The 14,627-nt window shown below is 38.9% G+C and overlaps 1 protein-coding gene across 1 annotated transcript in view; it reads right to left on the bottom strand.

Annotated features, from left to right (window-relative positions):
* The window catches only part of LOC122207717, an 84,971-nt gene that overhangs the window by 3,258 nt on the left and 67,086 nt on the right, over positions 1-14,627 (bottom strand). Inside the window, exons 12-13 of the mRNA XM_042917903.1 lie at positions 5,651-5,774; positions 5,230-5,325 (exon numbers count right to left, since the gene is read on the bottom strand). Of these exons, the coding sequence (XP_042773837.1) occupies positions 5,230-5,325; positions 5,651-5,774 (220 nt within the window). The remainder of the gene's footprint in view (positions 1-5,229; positions 5,326-5,650; positions 5,775-14,627) is intronic.

Below are 14,627 nucleotides of genomic sequence, written 5' to 3'. Positions count from 1 at the left end.
TTTCCCTAAGATATTAATATGGCTTGTTCAATTACTCCATTTTGACCTCTACTCAAACTTGAGACCACTCTTTACAAATCAGGTCCCTCATCACTCTACTTATTTTTTGCAATGTACTTATCATCACATGCCATTTTATCTATTTCTCCAACATTATCATGAGAACTTTCAAATATAAAGAAAAATTAAAAGAATTGGGACAGTGAACTCCCATATCCCCAAAACTTAGATTCTACAATAAATATCTGGCTCTACTTGCCTTATCACATATCCTTCTATCTCTCCATCCATCCACCTTGCAGACATCAGTATATATACCTCTAAACTCCACAGATATTATACTTTGTTTACTTCTGTACTGTCTGTCTGCCCTTCACTGTATCTGCACAGAGTAAATACTCTTTGATGAATGAAAGACCACTGGCATTTTTATTAATCTCTCTCAGTGATTCAGAGGCAACTCAAAGTGTGTTTGTATACAGTACAGTTTAAATACAGTACACCCCATCTGTGCTTACAATAAAATACAAAATTCCTTACCAGACCCGCAGAACTCTGCATTATCTGGACCCTACTTCCCTATTCACTGTCATTTTAAGATGCTCTCCCGTTCACTCACCAGTACCTACTCTACTGGCCTCCACTGGACCCCTATATCATACCAATTACATTCTCATCTTAGACTTTTAGGAAATGCTCATCTCCAATGAATGCTCTGCTCCAGATTTCCTTCATGGCCAGTTTCTTTCATTGTAAATATCTTTATTTTCTGTCAAGTACCCTGTTCTTTGCCTTCATAATCTTTTCCTCAATTCTGGAATTGCACATTAGTTCATCGGTTTATCTACCGGGATAATTTCTCCCAAGGTGGCCTAGAACCAGCATAATACATATTTCACTCACCATTATATAATCAATCCCTAGCACATAGTTCAATTAATGTTAACTAAATACCAAAGGATACTCCAGTGGAAATAAAGGGAAACATGCTGCAGATAATGACATTAGAAGAGTGAGAATGAGAGTAATCACTTCATGTTTTATTTAACAGATGCGGGGAATGTCTTCTGGCCTCTGCTCCTTCCCAGCTTCACTGCCTTCTCTACAGCACTTCCCAAGTACATGGCGGTAAGGCACAAACAAGCCAGCATCATTAGTGTATCTGTACATGTCTTATACCAGTACCCTACAAGACTGATAGCTTTACACAACAATGAAAATCTTTCATGTAATTCTGAAAAAATTCTAATGGAAACTGAGGATACTATGGCAACCATTTATATGAAGTCGTAATGTGTTGTGACAAAGAACACAGAGTCAGACTGCCTGGTTGTGAATGCTAGTCCCACAATTTGCTAGTTGTATGACACTGGACCGTTACTTAGCTACTCAGAAACCAAGGAGGCTGAGACAAAGGGAGATGCTGGGGTAAGTTGTCAGAGCTGTGTATAGGCACCCTGTTGCTTGGGATAGTCCCTTTGCTCTTGCTAAGGTCCAGGGTAGTTGGACCAGCCAAAAGCAAGTTGCAGAAAAGACAAACAGTTGGGAAATCTAGAGAGATAAACCTAGAACAACTGGTAAGAAAAAATTGTTCTGTGATTAATGTATGGTCTATATCTGTAATCAAATGAAAATACCACTTATACTGGGGAATGCTATAAGGCTGTCCTTCAGAGAAGGGCACTAAAACTAAGGTCTATATAGACTGGTAAAATAATGTTGGCATTTTATGCTGTATGGAAAGTTCCAGACATCAGGTGTCAGAAGATGCTGTTATTTTATTTATTTATTATTATTTTTTTTTAATTTTTTTTTAATTTTTTTTTTATTTTTATTTTTTTATTATTATTATTTTTTTTTTATTTTTTAATATATGAAATTTACTGTCAAATTGGTTTCCATACAACACCCAGTGCTCATCCCAAAAGGTGCCCTCCTCAATACCCATCACCCACCCTGTCCTCCCTCCCACCCTGCCCTCCCTCCCACCCCCCATCAACCCTCAGTTTGTTCTCAGTTTTTTAACAGTCTCTAATGCTTTGGCTCTCTCCCACTCTAACCTCTTTTTTTTTTTTTTTTTTTTTCCTTCCCCTCCCCCATGGGTTTCTGTTATGTTTCTCAGGATCCACATAAGAGTGAAACCATATGGTATCTGTCTTTCTCTGTATGGCTTATTTCACTTAGCATCACACTCTCCAGTTCCATCCATGTTGCTACAAAAGGCCATATTTCATTTTTTCTCATTGCCACGTAGTATTCCATTGTGTATATAAACCACAGTTTCTTTATCCATTCATCAGTTGATGGACATTTAGGCTCTTTCCATAATTTGGCTATTGTTGAGAGTGCCGCTATAAACATTGGGGTACAGGTGCCCCTATGCATCAGTACTCCTGTATCCCTTGGATAAATTCCTAGCAGTGCTATTGCTGGGTCATAGGGTAGGTCTATTTTTAATTTTCTGAGGAACCTCCACACTGCTTTCCAGAGCGGCTGCACCAATTTGCATTCCCACCAACAGTGCAAGAGGGTTCCTGTTTCTCCACATCCTCTCCAGAGAAGATGCTGTTATTTTAAATATTTTATAAAAACAATCTGGTAGAAAGGGAAAACTGTAAAAAGCATGGGTTGGAATAAAAAATTTGGACCTTAAAGGAACGTTCAAATCAAAAAGTAATATCCATCAAGGATGCTCCCATTGTTCCTACCCTGCACAATCACTCTTCATACTACAGAATCATTCCCCTACATTGATCTTTAATCTCTCCATTTTCCCTACTCCATGGTCTCATCCTAGCACAATGCAAAATCATCTTGACTTCCCAACAGCTTCCTAGCAAGTTTTACCATTTTTACTCACGAACCCTCTGATTCAATCCCTAAAGGACATCCAGCCCAATCATGTCCCTATCTTGTTTACAACCTCCAATGGCTGCCAAGTGTCCTCAAGGAAAAAACTCTAAACTCCTAGACTTGGTGAGAAAGCCCTGCATGACGTAGACCTCCATTCAGGTCTTCCAGGACACCCACCCAAGGCTTTCTCTCCTTGGTGCCTTCAATGAAGAGATTCCTCTACCTGGTATAGCATTCCCACCACACCTCCTGGATTCTACTACTCATCCTTCCAGCTTCATATCATGTGTCACAATCTGAAAAGTCTTACCAGTCTGATAATATTGCCCCAAATCTTCTCTCACAGCAGTGCCTTACCTATAACCATCTCCCCTAAAAAGACATTCATTTCTCTGGCCATTGCACAGGCCAAGTTTCTAAAAAAGAAAACTTACAGCGTTATCAGTGATTAAGAATTTAAATCAGCCCTTAAGTCCAGGCTCCTGGTAAGACTGGCTCTTCCTTGTCTGAACACTGCCCATTAATTCAAGGTTTATGATTCAAGGAAATGCCCAGAAAGAGCCCCAAGTGTTAAACTATAATCACACTTGGCCCCTCTCTACCAAACACACTATTTCCAGAAGGGGCCTATTAATAAGACAATCCCTTATTTTGCCCTACAAGGTCATTCTCATGCCCTGTGAGAATAATTCCAGCAGGCCTAGCATCCTTCCTAACCCTAGCTACTTCCTAGGTTATTCATTGTTATCTTTTAGTTCCTTCCATTGTTTTCTGGAATCCTTTTTATACAACCGAAATAGCACTGACTCTAAAAGTTAGGTACCATGCTTTTTTCACCTAAACATTATAGCATTGCTTCAAAATGTTTTATAAAAAATATATAGGGGTGCCTGGGTGGCTCAGTTGGTTGAGCATCTGACTTCAGCCTAGGTCATGATCTCTTCGTTCCTGAGTTCGAGCCCCATGTTGGGTTCTGTGCTCACAGCTCAGAGCCTGGAGCCTGTTTCAGATTCTGTGTCTCCCTCTCTCTCTCTGCCCCTCCCCCGCTCATGCTGTCTCTCTCTCTCTCTCTCTCAAAAATAAATAAACATTAAAAAATGTTTTTAAAAATATTTAAAATGCTGAGGTTTCTGTATCCCAATTGTGGTAGTGGTTATATAAATATACACATCATAAAATCACAGTAACCTAAAAGAATAATAAAACTTAAAATTAAAAAATGAGTATATGTGAACATCAGTGAATTCTGAATTAGGTCTATCTATAGTTTTGTTACTACTATTGTGCCAACATCAATTTCCTGGTTTTGACAGTGTACTAAGATTAGGTAAGATGTTATCATTAGGGAAAGCTGGGTGAAGGGTACAAGGGAACTCTCTGTGGTATTTTTGTAATTCCTTCTGAGTCTTAAATTATTTTGAAATAAAAAGCTAAAAAGAAATGGTAACAGTTATAAGTATGTATGTCTAATAACAGAGGCCCAAAATACATGAAGCAAAAACAGAACTGAAGAAAAAAACAGACAATTCAACAAATTGAGGACTTCAGTGCTCTACTTTCAATAATGGATAGCTCAACTAGCCAGAAGATCAACAAGGAAACAGAAAACACACTTTTAAATAACCAAAGGGTCAAAGAAGAAATCACAAGAGAAATTAGAAAATACTTTCAAGTTGGGTGAAAGGAAAACTTAATATACCAAAACTTATGGGATACAGTTAAAACAGATCCTAAAGGGAAATTTGCAGCTTATATGCCTATATTAAAAAAACAAAAAACAAGAAATATCTCAAATCAGATTTTGGAACTAGACAGAGTCAAGTAAACCCAAAGATACCAGAAGGAAGATAATAATAACGATTAGAATAGAAATGAACAAAACAAAAGAAGAAAAATAGGGAAATCAACATAACTTTAAGCTGGTTCTTTGAAAAAGATCAACAAAACTGGCAAACTTTTAGCTAGAAAAAAAGAAAGACTAATACTGATATCAGGAATAAAAGAGGGATATCACAACCAACCTTACAGAAATAAAGGGTGAGGGCTGGGTGTGGGGATTGATTGCTTATGGGTATGGGGTTTCATTTTGGGGTGATGAAAGGTTCTAAAATTAGACTGTTGTCACAGATGCAAACTCTGAATATACTAAAAAACCACTGAACAGTACACTTTAATCAGAGGCAAATATGAGGAAGGGTAGCAACAGTGATAACTGGAGTGAAAATTTGAGGCTTTGTGCTGAAACATCCTTCCTTCTCCAGATCTCAGGCCTTTTCAGTGAGCTTTCCTACTAATAACTGAGATGTGATGCCTTCTCATAGGCTCCCTAGGTGACCACCTGCCACAGTCTTCCCAATAGGAGTCACTATTACTCACCTGGGCACCATTCTTTTGTTTCCTTACTGTTAACCATCCAGGGCTCCTTCCCCTGCTCCAATAAGGAGATCACATTTGGCTTAGAATCAGAAAGTCCTGCTCAAAAAAAAAAGGGCGGGGCGGGGTGGGGGGACGACAAAGTTATGTTAGGCGTGTACCGGAATTAAAATCAGTCCATGATTTTCAAGGAAGAGTAAATAGGTTAAGAGTCAACAAAAGGGGTATAAGTCACAGGTACAAAAAAGATAAAAGTTGTCCAACGGAGCAGCCAATTTCTAACTTCATATGGGATAATCCTTTCCTTGTGAAGCAAGAAGCATCAATTCAGCCAGGCAATGTGAAAAGCACTCATGAGAAATTCTTAAGTGAACATAAAATTCCAGAAGTCCAATTCTGAATTTTAGGGGGCTCAAAAACTTACCCAGTGAGATCAGGTTGTTATAATTCTCCAACATTACATCTCGGTACAAACCCTTCTGAGAAGGGTGCAAGCATTCCCACTCCTTTTGAGAGAAGTAAATGGCCACATCTTTAAACTTGAAGCCCTAAAACCACAGATAAATACACTATTTGTGAAAATAATGGACAAAATATTTACAATGGAATTAAAAAAATGGAAAAAGAAATTTAGTAAGGTGACAACATTAGTAAGGTAACAGGCTGTGCTGGGCCCTTTAATACAGGTGGTTCAGTGTGGAAACAAGAGTGATCAGAGCATACAGCATTCTTGGTGCACACATCATGCTTGACCATGACTGTAACTACATAAGTAACCTCTTGACACTATCTCCTTCCATTATCTCCCCAGGTTTGGGAATAACCAAAGTTCATATGACTGGTGTTTCCCAATTAAACTATATACACATACAAATACACGGCACACTGTGTTCACCACACGACACTTGTGACTATCTCCTTCCCCAGTATTCTCCTTCTCCCAATAAAGAAATACTTCTTAAAAGTCTGAATCATTCAAAAATATTTTATAAAATTTCTATTTCCTGGAGCACCTGGTTAAGCACTCAATTTAGGTCAGTTAAGTGTCCGACTCTTGATTTTGGCTCAGGTCATGATCTCATGATTCGTGAGTTCCAGTCCCACGTGGGGCTCTGCACTGACAGCGTGAAGCCTGCTTGGGATTCTTTCTCTCCCTCTTTCTCTGCCCCTCCCCTGCACTCTCTCAAAATAAATAAAATTTTAAAAATGTATATTTCTGAAAGTAGGATTTGAATATAACTTGGTGATTTAATAATTTCTTAAAAACTCACGTTCATAAAAATGCCAGAATATTAAAACCTAATCACTTTTCCATGTCATGAAAAATTCTAAAATAGACATCATTTTTACTGGCTATATGACAACCCATCTTATACATTCAATGTTCTCACTCTGGGGTACTAGGCTGCATAAGTTCTCTAAAGTTCTTTTGCAGTATGAGTCTTTACTTCTCAATAATTTATACATCTGGTTGTACTGTTCCTATACTTTCCTTGTTCCTGATCTGCCAGAACTAATGGAGGAAGATCCAGACTCAGAATGAAACAACCCAAGATAAGCATACGCTACGTAAGTTCAAAATGGACTGACTTATTGGTGTCTACATGGCACAGACTTCTTGGAATATCACGTAACTCCATACACTCAATCTATCATATCTCTATCATAACCCCAGTCTTAAAATTAAATCTCAGAGAGTTACAGATTTGGGAAAATACTGTAACAAATCAACATCAATTACCTTCTTGTCTAATTAGAAAATCGAGTTTGCAACATGGGTTCCTACTTAACCACTTCATGAAAAGCCCACTTTAACAAGGAAGGTATAATATTTTCAGCAAGGATTTCTACTCCATCAGTATTCCTGGTGAAAGGATATGCACATAAGGAATGCTAAGTGGTTTGCTGAATGAATATTGAAACACCTGTAAAACAGAGGAACACTTATGGGACAGCAGCCTTTGGTAGCATCACTCACTGGAATGGATAACAAGTAAGTTCTTTGGAGGGGCTCAGGAAAGCACTAAGTTTCAGGAAAAAGAAATCCACTGCTCAAATCTTTTAAAATGAAAATGCATTCAATGAAGGAGGGGAGAAACAGCAATTCACATAAATAATAGCTTTAGGGTTGTAAAAACAGATCATTTATTTCTCAGGTTGATCCTACAGAAATGCATAACTTAAGAAGGCAACGGAGGAAGAAGCAAAAGCGGTCTTGAGTCACGGGACTGACTTCAGAGTCCTCAAAGACAGAGAATAAATTTTCCTCCCCTCTCCTGTTCTAATCTTCCTGCTAGTGACAGCTCTTCTCTCTTTCTCTCTCTCTCTCACACACACATACAAAGTCTGCCTTTCTTGATTTGAGGAAGAATAACAAAACCTTGCCTTCCAGAACCCCAGAGAATCCAACTGTACATAATGTGTTTAGAGGAAACAGCTTTCCCAGCAGATATGAACTCAGAAGGGCCTGTTCTGACATGCCCCAGGCAGATCTTTGTTCTACAACCTGGAAGACACTGAGCTCCTCAATCATGGGTGCATCCCAAAGACAGGATGGAGCCCCCAGGCCCAGGAGCACTGAATACTTGGACAGTCCCAACCCTGGATAACAGTTTCTGCAACAGAAATCTCCAGCCTCTCCCTGGCCTAACAGGCTCAGTGTATTAGGTACCTCTTTAGCTTTGTTCCCACATCCCAGAACTAGGGCTCTTAGAACCCCAACTGAAACTTCTTTTCACAAAGACCTTGCCCAGAATCACCAATACTGAGTCAGACAACCCACCAGGATCAGCAGGTCCTTAGTAGTCTTGGCAGAGCTCAACCACCTGGATGCAAGTTGCAATGGCTTTACAAGAAACCACAATTCTCAGAATCTTTGTGGCCAACACATTCTGGTTCCCAACCAAGATCACCATGGTGTTCCTGCCTGACATTACCCTTTCTCACTGCTACCCCTAGCCTTATTGCTGATAGTGTTCCCATCATCTCAAGTACAATTACTGCATATTAAGCACTTTAAGTTTATGGTGCTTATATGTATGAATCCTTACGAGAGGCCCACAAATCCTAATTCAAAGGAAACTTTAGCTCAGAGAAGTAAGGTCATTTACTCAAATTTGCAGTTAGTGGTAGCATCGCTGGCTTTTGAATCTAGATTTAGATTTCTCCAACTCTGAAACTGATGGTCTTCCACTTCTGACTGTTACAGATGCAGCCAGGGATTTCTGAAGATCCTTTAAAAAAAATCCTGAACTGGGCTCTCCACTCTGGGGAGCAGAAAATGCTTAGTCTGCTCTGTTTGTCACTACAAAGCACAACACTCTGTGAAGGGAAATCAGAGGTAGAAGGGAAAGGGAGGAAAGCAGCAGTTCTATAAACAAGACTCCATTATCCAAAAATGTCAAAATCCTCCATGACTCTGGCTCAGTGGGAGCACTTGGGGACATGATGATTTAGACCCAGCACCTGCCTTTAAAAAGCTCAGAATCAGGGAGGAAAAACAGAAAAAAGGAGACAATCACAGGACATCAAGCTCTGTGGAAGACTGGTTATCATGATCAAATTACCAGGTGAAAAATAATGTTCTGAATATTGAAAACATTTTGGGATGCAGTGATGATCTGGTAAAGAAGGAAAGTAATCTTCAGAAGCTAAAATCAAGTCAAACTGGGAACCAAGAGGAGTGTGCTGAGCCACTGACACTTATTTTACCAGAGAACCTCTGCTGAGCCCAGATGACCATGAGCTTTGACACTCAAAGAATGCGGGGAGACGAGACCAAGCCTATCGCTGGTCAAGATGGAAGTCTAAAAGGTTCTGCACTGCAAAGTCCTGGGAACTCTAGGACCATGCCCTCAAAATAAGAAAAAGTAGAAGCAACACTCCCATTCTTGAGTACTGCAAAGAAAATGGCCTGACTTGGATCCTGACATAGAAAAGAAAGGAAAAGAAAGAAAAGAAAAGAAAAGAAAAGAAAAGAGAAAAGAAAAGAAAACAGAAGAAAAGGAAAGGAAAGGAAAGAAAAGAAAAGAAAAGAAAAGAAGAGAAAAGAAAAGAAAAAACATTTTCCCGAGGAACTATAACCACAAGTCAGCCTTCCCACAGCTGTGTGGCTCACATGCACATTACTAAGGTGACTCTATAAAACATACCATCTATAAACCTACTTTAAGGTGGCTTTGGTTTGGCAGTGCTCTTGGCAGAAGCAAACACAGACCTGGCCTAGAGAACAATCTTCAACCAGGCCTTCAGAATCCCTAAGTAGAATTCCAAGGAAAATGACCCAAATGTCAAAAATAATAAAACAGCATAACACTGTGAATACACTAAGTACCACTAAACTGTATACTATAAAATGGATAATTGTATGTTATGTGAATTTCACCTAAATACAAAACTAAATAAAAAGAAAACATGTAAAGAGGGCTATTTCCAGGATCAGAGAGTCAGGAAAATCAGTCATGCAATTGTTGTAAATTTCCATTACAAACATAAAAATGTTAGGGGGAAAATATCACACCTGCAAAGATTCATATATTACATAGATGACAGGTATATTACAGAAAGGAGGTAAGATAGTGAGAAACAAAACCACAAAATGACAGGTAGATTTAAAAGGAAAAAGTACTTCTGGAACAAAAAAAAACCCTAATATTTAAAATTAAGTCATATTATGGCTAGAATAAATATCTCTGAAAAGAAAATTACTGGACTAAAAGATATGAAAAGAGATTGTGGAGAATGCTATCAAGAAAGACAACGTGGGAAAGTATAAGATATGCCAAGAAGATAAGTGAGAGGTTTAATAGGTATCTAACCAGAGTTGTAGAAGGAAAAAGTAGAAAGTACTGAGAAAAGGCAGTAATTGAAGACCTAAAGGGGGCACCTGGGTGGCTTAGTTGGTAGAGAATGCAACCCTTGATCTCGGGGTTGTAAATTCAAGCCTCACGTTGGGCATAGAGCTTACTTAAAACAACAACAACAAATTTCTTAAGGCTAAGAAATTTTCAAAACCGGCAAATGCAAGCATTATTCAGAAGCCCAAAGAGTCTCAAGGAGAATAAAAAGAAACCCCAGACAATTATATCAAAACTGCAGAGCATTAAAAACAAAGAGAATATGTAAGAAACAATTTGAGATAAAAGATTATCTACCAAGAACAGCAGTCTTATTACCAAATGATTATTCAATAGCAACAATATAAACCAGAAGACAGCAGACTATCTCACCTGAAAGAAAATTATCTTTCACAATGGGAGCAAATCAAAACATTTTCAAAAAACCAAAAACCAAACCTTCCAGAAATTCATTAAAATATGTACTTCCATCTGAAGGAAAGTGATTCCAAGGTAGAAGTTTTAAGACATAAAAACAGTGAACAAAGTGGCAAACATGTGGACAACCTAAACTAACATTCAAATATAGAAAATAAGAAAAACGTTGTAGGGGTTAAACAAAGGGTAGGGGCGCCTGGGTGGTTCAGTCGGTTGAGCATTTGACTCTTGATTTCGGCTCAGGTCATGATCCCAGCATCATGGGATCAAGCCCTATGTCCTGCTCCACACTGAGCTGCTTAGGATTCTTTCTCTCTCCCTCTCCCTCCCTCTACCCTTCTCCCTTGCATGCTTGCTCACTCAAAAAAAATAAAAAATTTAAAAAAGGGGGGATAGAATTAAAACATTTGACAATATAAATAATTTAATCAGTTGGAAGAGCCTAGTTCCTTATACTATTCAGCATCTTTATGTCAGATGCTTAACCAACTAAGCCACCCAAGCACCCCAATATGTTAAAATTTCTATGGTAATCACTAAAGAAAACTAGGGGCGCCTGGGTGACTCAGTAGGTTAAGATCCCGACTTCAGCTCAGGTCATGATCTCACAGCTCGTGGGTTGCAGCCCCGTGTCGGGCTCTGTGCTGACAGCTCAGAGCCTGGAGCCTGCTTTGGATTCTGTGTCTCCCTCTCTCTCTGCCCCTCCCCTGCTTGTTCTCTGTCTCTCTCAAATGAACATTAAAAAAATTTTTTTAATAAAAAAATAAAAAAGAAATTAAAAAATAATAAATTTTAACATATCTTAACTTACCAGTGTCTAAAGAACATCTTGTGGTACCTGACTGGCTTAGTTGGTAGAGCTTGTTGACTCTTGATCTCAGGGCCCTGAGTTCAAGACCCATGTTGGGTGTGGGCCTACTTAAAATTTAAAAAATAAGGGGCGTCTGGGTGGCTCAGTTGCATAAGTGTCCAATTCTTAATCTGCAGCTCAGGCCATGATCTCACAATTTGTGAGATTGAGCCCTGCTTGGGATTCTCTGCCTCTTTCTCTGCCCCTCGCCCACATACGCATGCTCGTTCTCTAAATAAAAAACTTTAGGGAAAAAGTTAAAAAAAAAAAAAAAAAAACAACTAAAGAACATCTTTATGTCAGATGATTTCCTAAGTCACCCAGGCACCCCAATATGTGCCCAAAATTTCTAAGTTAACCACTAAACAAAACTAGGGGCATTTGGGTGGCTCAGTCAGTTAAGCTTCCAACTTCAGCTCAGGTCATGATCTCATAGCTCGTGGGTTCCAGCCCTGTGTCGGGCTCTGTGCTGTCAGCTCAAAGCCTGGAGCCTGCTTTGGATTCTGTATCTCCCTCTCTCTCTCTGGCCCTCCGCCACTCACACTGTTTCTCTCTTTCTCCCTCAAAACAAAAACATTAAAAAAAGTTAAACAGCAATCTTCCCCAAACTGATCAGAGTCAATGCAGTACAAATTGATATCCCAACTGGAATTTTTTTTTTAGGTTTATTTATTTATTTTGAGTGAGAGGGGTGGGGCAGAGAGAGAAGGAGAGAGAGAATCCCAAACAGGCTCTGTACTGGCAGTACGGAGCCCAATCCAGGGCTCGAACTCATGAACTGTGAGATCATGACCTGAGCCAAAACCAAGAGTCGGACACTTAACCAACTGAGTTATCAAGGTACCCCTATCACAACTGGATTTCTATAAAACTTAATCAGCCAATTCTAAAATTTATATGAAGAAGCCAAAGGCCAAAAAATCGCTTAGACTCCCAGCAAACAAAACTATTGTAGAGGAACATGACTTAATAAATATCAAACATTACTATAAAGCTGTCTTAATTAAGACAATATGGTTTTGGTGCAGAGAAAGAAAACACTAGGGAAAGACAAACAGAGCAGTGGGCCAGAAAGGACAGAACAGCCAATTCATATACATGGAAACTCAATTTTGACAGAACTGCCAATGAAGTACAGAGGGGAAAGGATGACTATAGTAAATTTGGCCTCCAGGGGCACCCGAGTAGTTCAGTCAGTTAAGCAGCATGTGACCCTTGATTTTGGCTCAGGTCATGATCTCCTCATGATCAGTGGTTAGATGTGGTCCCCTATCAGCTCTACACTCCCTTTCTCTCTACCTTTCCCCCACTTGTGCATGAGTTCTCTCTCAAATAAATAAATAAATAAATAAATAAATAAATAAATAAATAAAATTTAAAAAGAAAGAAAGAAATTTGGCCTCCAAAGAGAGGTGTTGCCTTTGGCTCATGGGATATAACTTCTAAACACTTGGAATTTGCCAAGTGACAAGGGTGTCTTTGTTATTTATGGTGGGCCCCTTAGACCACAGTGTAAGATTATGCTGATGAGATGGCTCAGGGTGGGGCTGGCCATGCCTTAAAGACCAACCATGTATTCAGAGCTTGGGCCATGTGGTATTAGCTCAATCTCTAGGCAAATAAAAACTCTGGATACTGAAGCTTGGGTGAACTTTCCTGCTTGGCCATACTCTGCATATTGCCACATACTGATACTGGGAAGGTAAACTTCAAGTCTGGAACCCTCCCAGATTCTACCCATTCATCTTATCCCTTGGGCTGATTTTAACGTATTCTTTCCCTGTAATAAATGTGCCTATGAATATGGTAACTTTCAGGGAGTTCTAGGAATCTTTCTAGTGAATTATTGAACCTGAGGATGGTTGTGAGAAACCCTGAATTTACAGCCAGCTGGTCTGAAATGAGGGTGGTCCTAGGGACTCTCAACCTTAGAGCTAAGGTCTGAAGTGAGGGCAACCTTGTAGGGCCTGTTCCCTGAGACTGTGCAGTTTGCCTAATCCTCTGTGATGGCCTTTCAAATAAATGATGTTGGGATGTTAGTTATCCAAATGGAAAAAGTGAAACTGGACCCCTACCATATACCATATCCTAAAATCAATCCCAATTGAATTAAAGACTGAAACACAAAAGGCAAAACAATATCATTCATAGAAAACATGGGAGAGTACCTTTACTCACAGAAGAAAAGAGATTTCTTTCTTTTTTTGTTAATTTTTTAATGTTTATTTTTGAAAGAGAGACAAGAGAGCAAGTGGCAGAGGGACAGAGAGAGAGGGAGACACAGAATCTGAAACTGGCTCCAGGCTCTGAGATGTCAACACAGAGCCCTATGTGGGGCTCAAACTCATGAACCGTGAGATCATGACCTTAGCTGAAGTCGGACGCTTAACCAACTGAGCCACCCAGGCGCCCCAAGGAAAAGAGATTTCATAAACAAGACATAAATAAGTTAGTAAACGAAAGGAAAACAGTGTTAAATATGATGGCATTACAATTGAGAATTTCTACTGCCACTTAATGTTAGAAGCCACATATTGAAAGTATGTATAGCACACATAACTGACAAGGGATGACAATGTCAATCTACAATATTTAAGAAATAACCTACAATGCACCAAAAGGAACAAAAAACTGGAAACACAAAACTGAATGGAAGCATTAGAAAACGACGCAAAATAAAACTTCAGAAAAGAGAAACCATAAAAGGGCCGGGGGCAGGGGGGAGGGGGTTCAACCTTATTTAGTGCCCAAATATGCAAGTTTAAAATCAGAATAATGTATCAATTCATACCCACCAAATAGGTAAAAACTTAAAAGTCTAACAATATCAAGTAGTGGTGAGAATATGAGGTAACAGGGTTTAAAAACAGGTATAAACACTGAAAAACAATTGAGAAGGGTCTACTAAGAGTTCTACTCTTAGTTATATGCCCAGAGAAATTCTTGCACATGACACAAGAGACAAGTTCAAAAACGTTCACAGGAGTAATGTTTGTAATATAAAAGAAAAAAATGTATTTATACAATGGATGGCTACACAGTAAATTCACAACATAAATGAATCTCCTGAATATACACTAAGAGACAGGTAATGAAATCACATAAGATTCCAAACTGTATAATTTTATTTATATCAAATTTAAAATAAAAACAAACACATATGTTTAATTGTAAAGAAAAGTAAGGGAATGAAAAACAAAATTCAGAAGTTACCTATAGAGACTGGACTGGGATGACTCATGGGGGTTTTTAATAATTAACATTCTACTTTTTAAATA

The sequence above is a fragment of the Panthera leo genome, chromosome E2 (assembly GCF_018350215.1).
Source record: "Panthera leo isolate Ple1 chromosome E2, P.leo_Ple1_pat1.1, whole genome shotgun sequence".
In the NCBI taxonomy this organism is placed as follows: domain Eukaryota; kingdom Metazoa; phylum Chordata; class Mammalia; order Carnivora; family Felidae; genus Panthera; species Panthera leo.
Note: the sequence above shows the minus strand (reverse complement) of the source record. Positions and strands in the feature narration are given on the sequence as shown.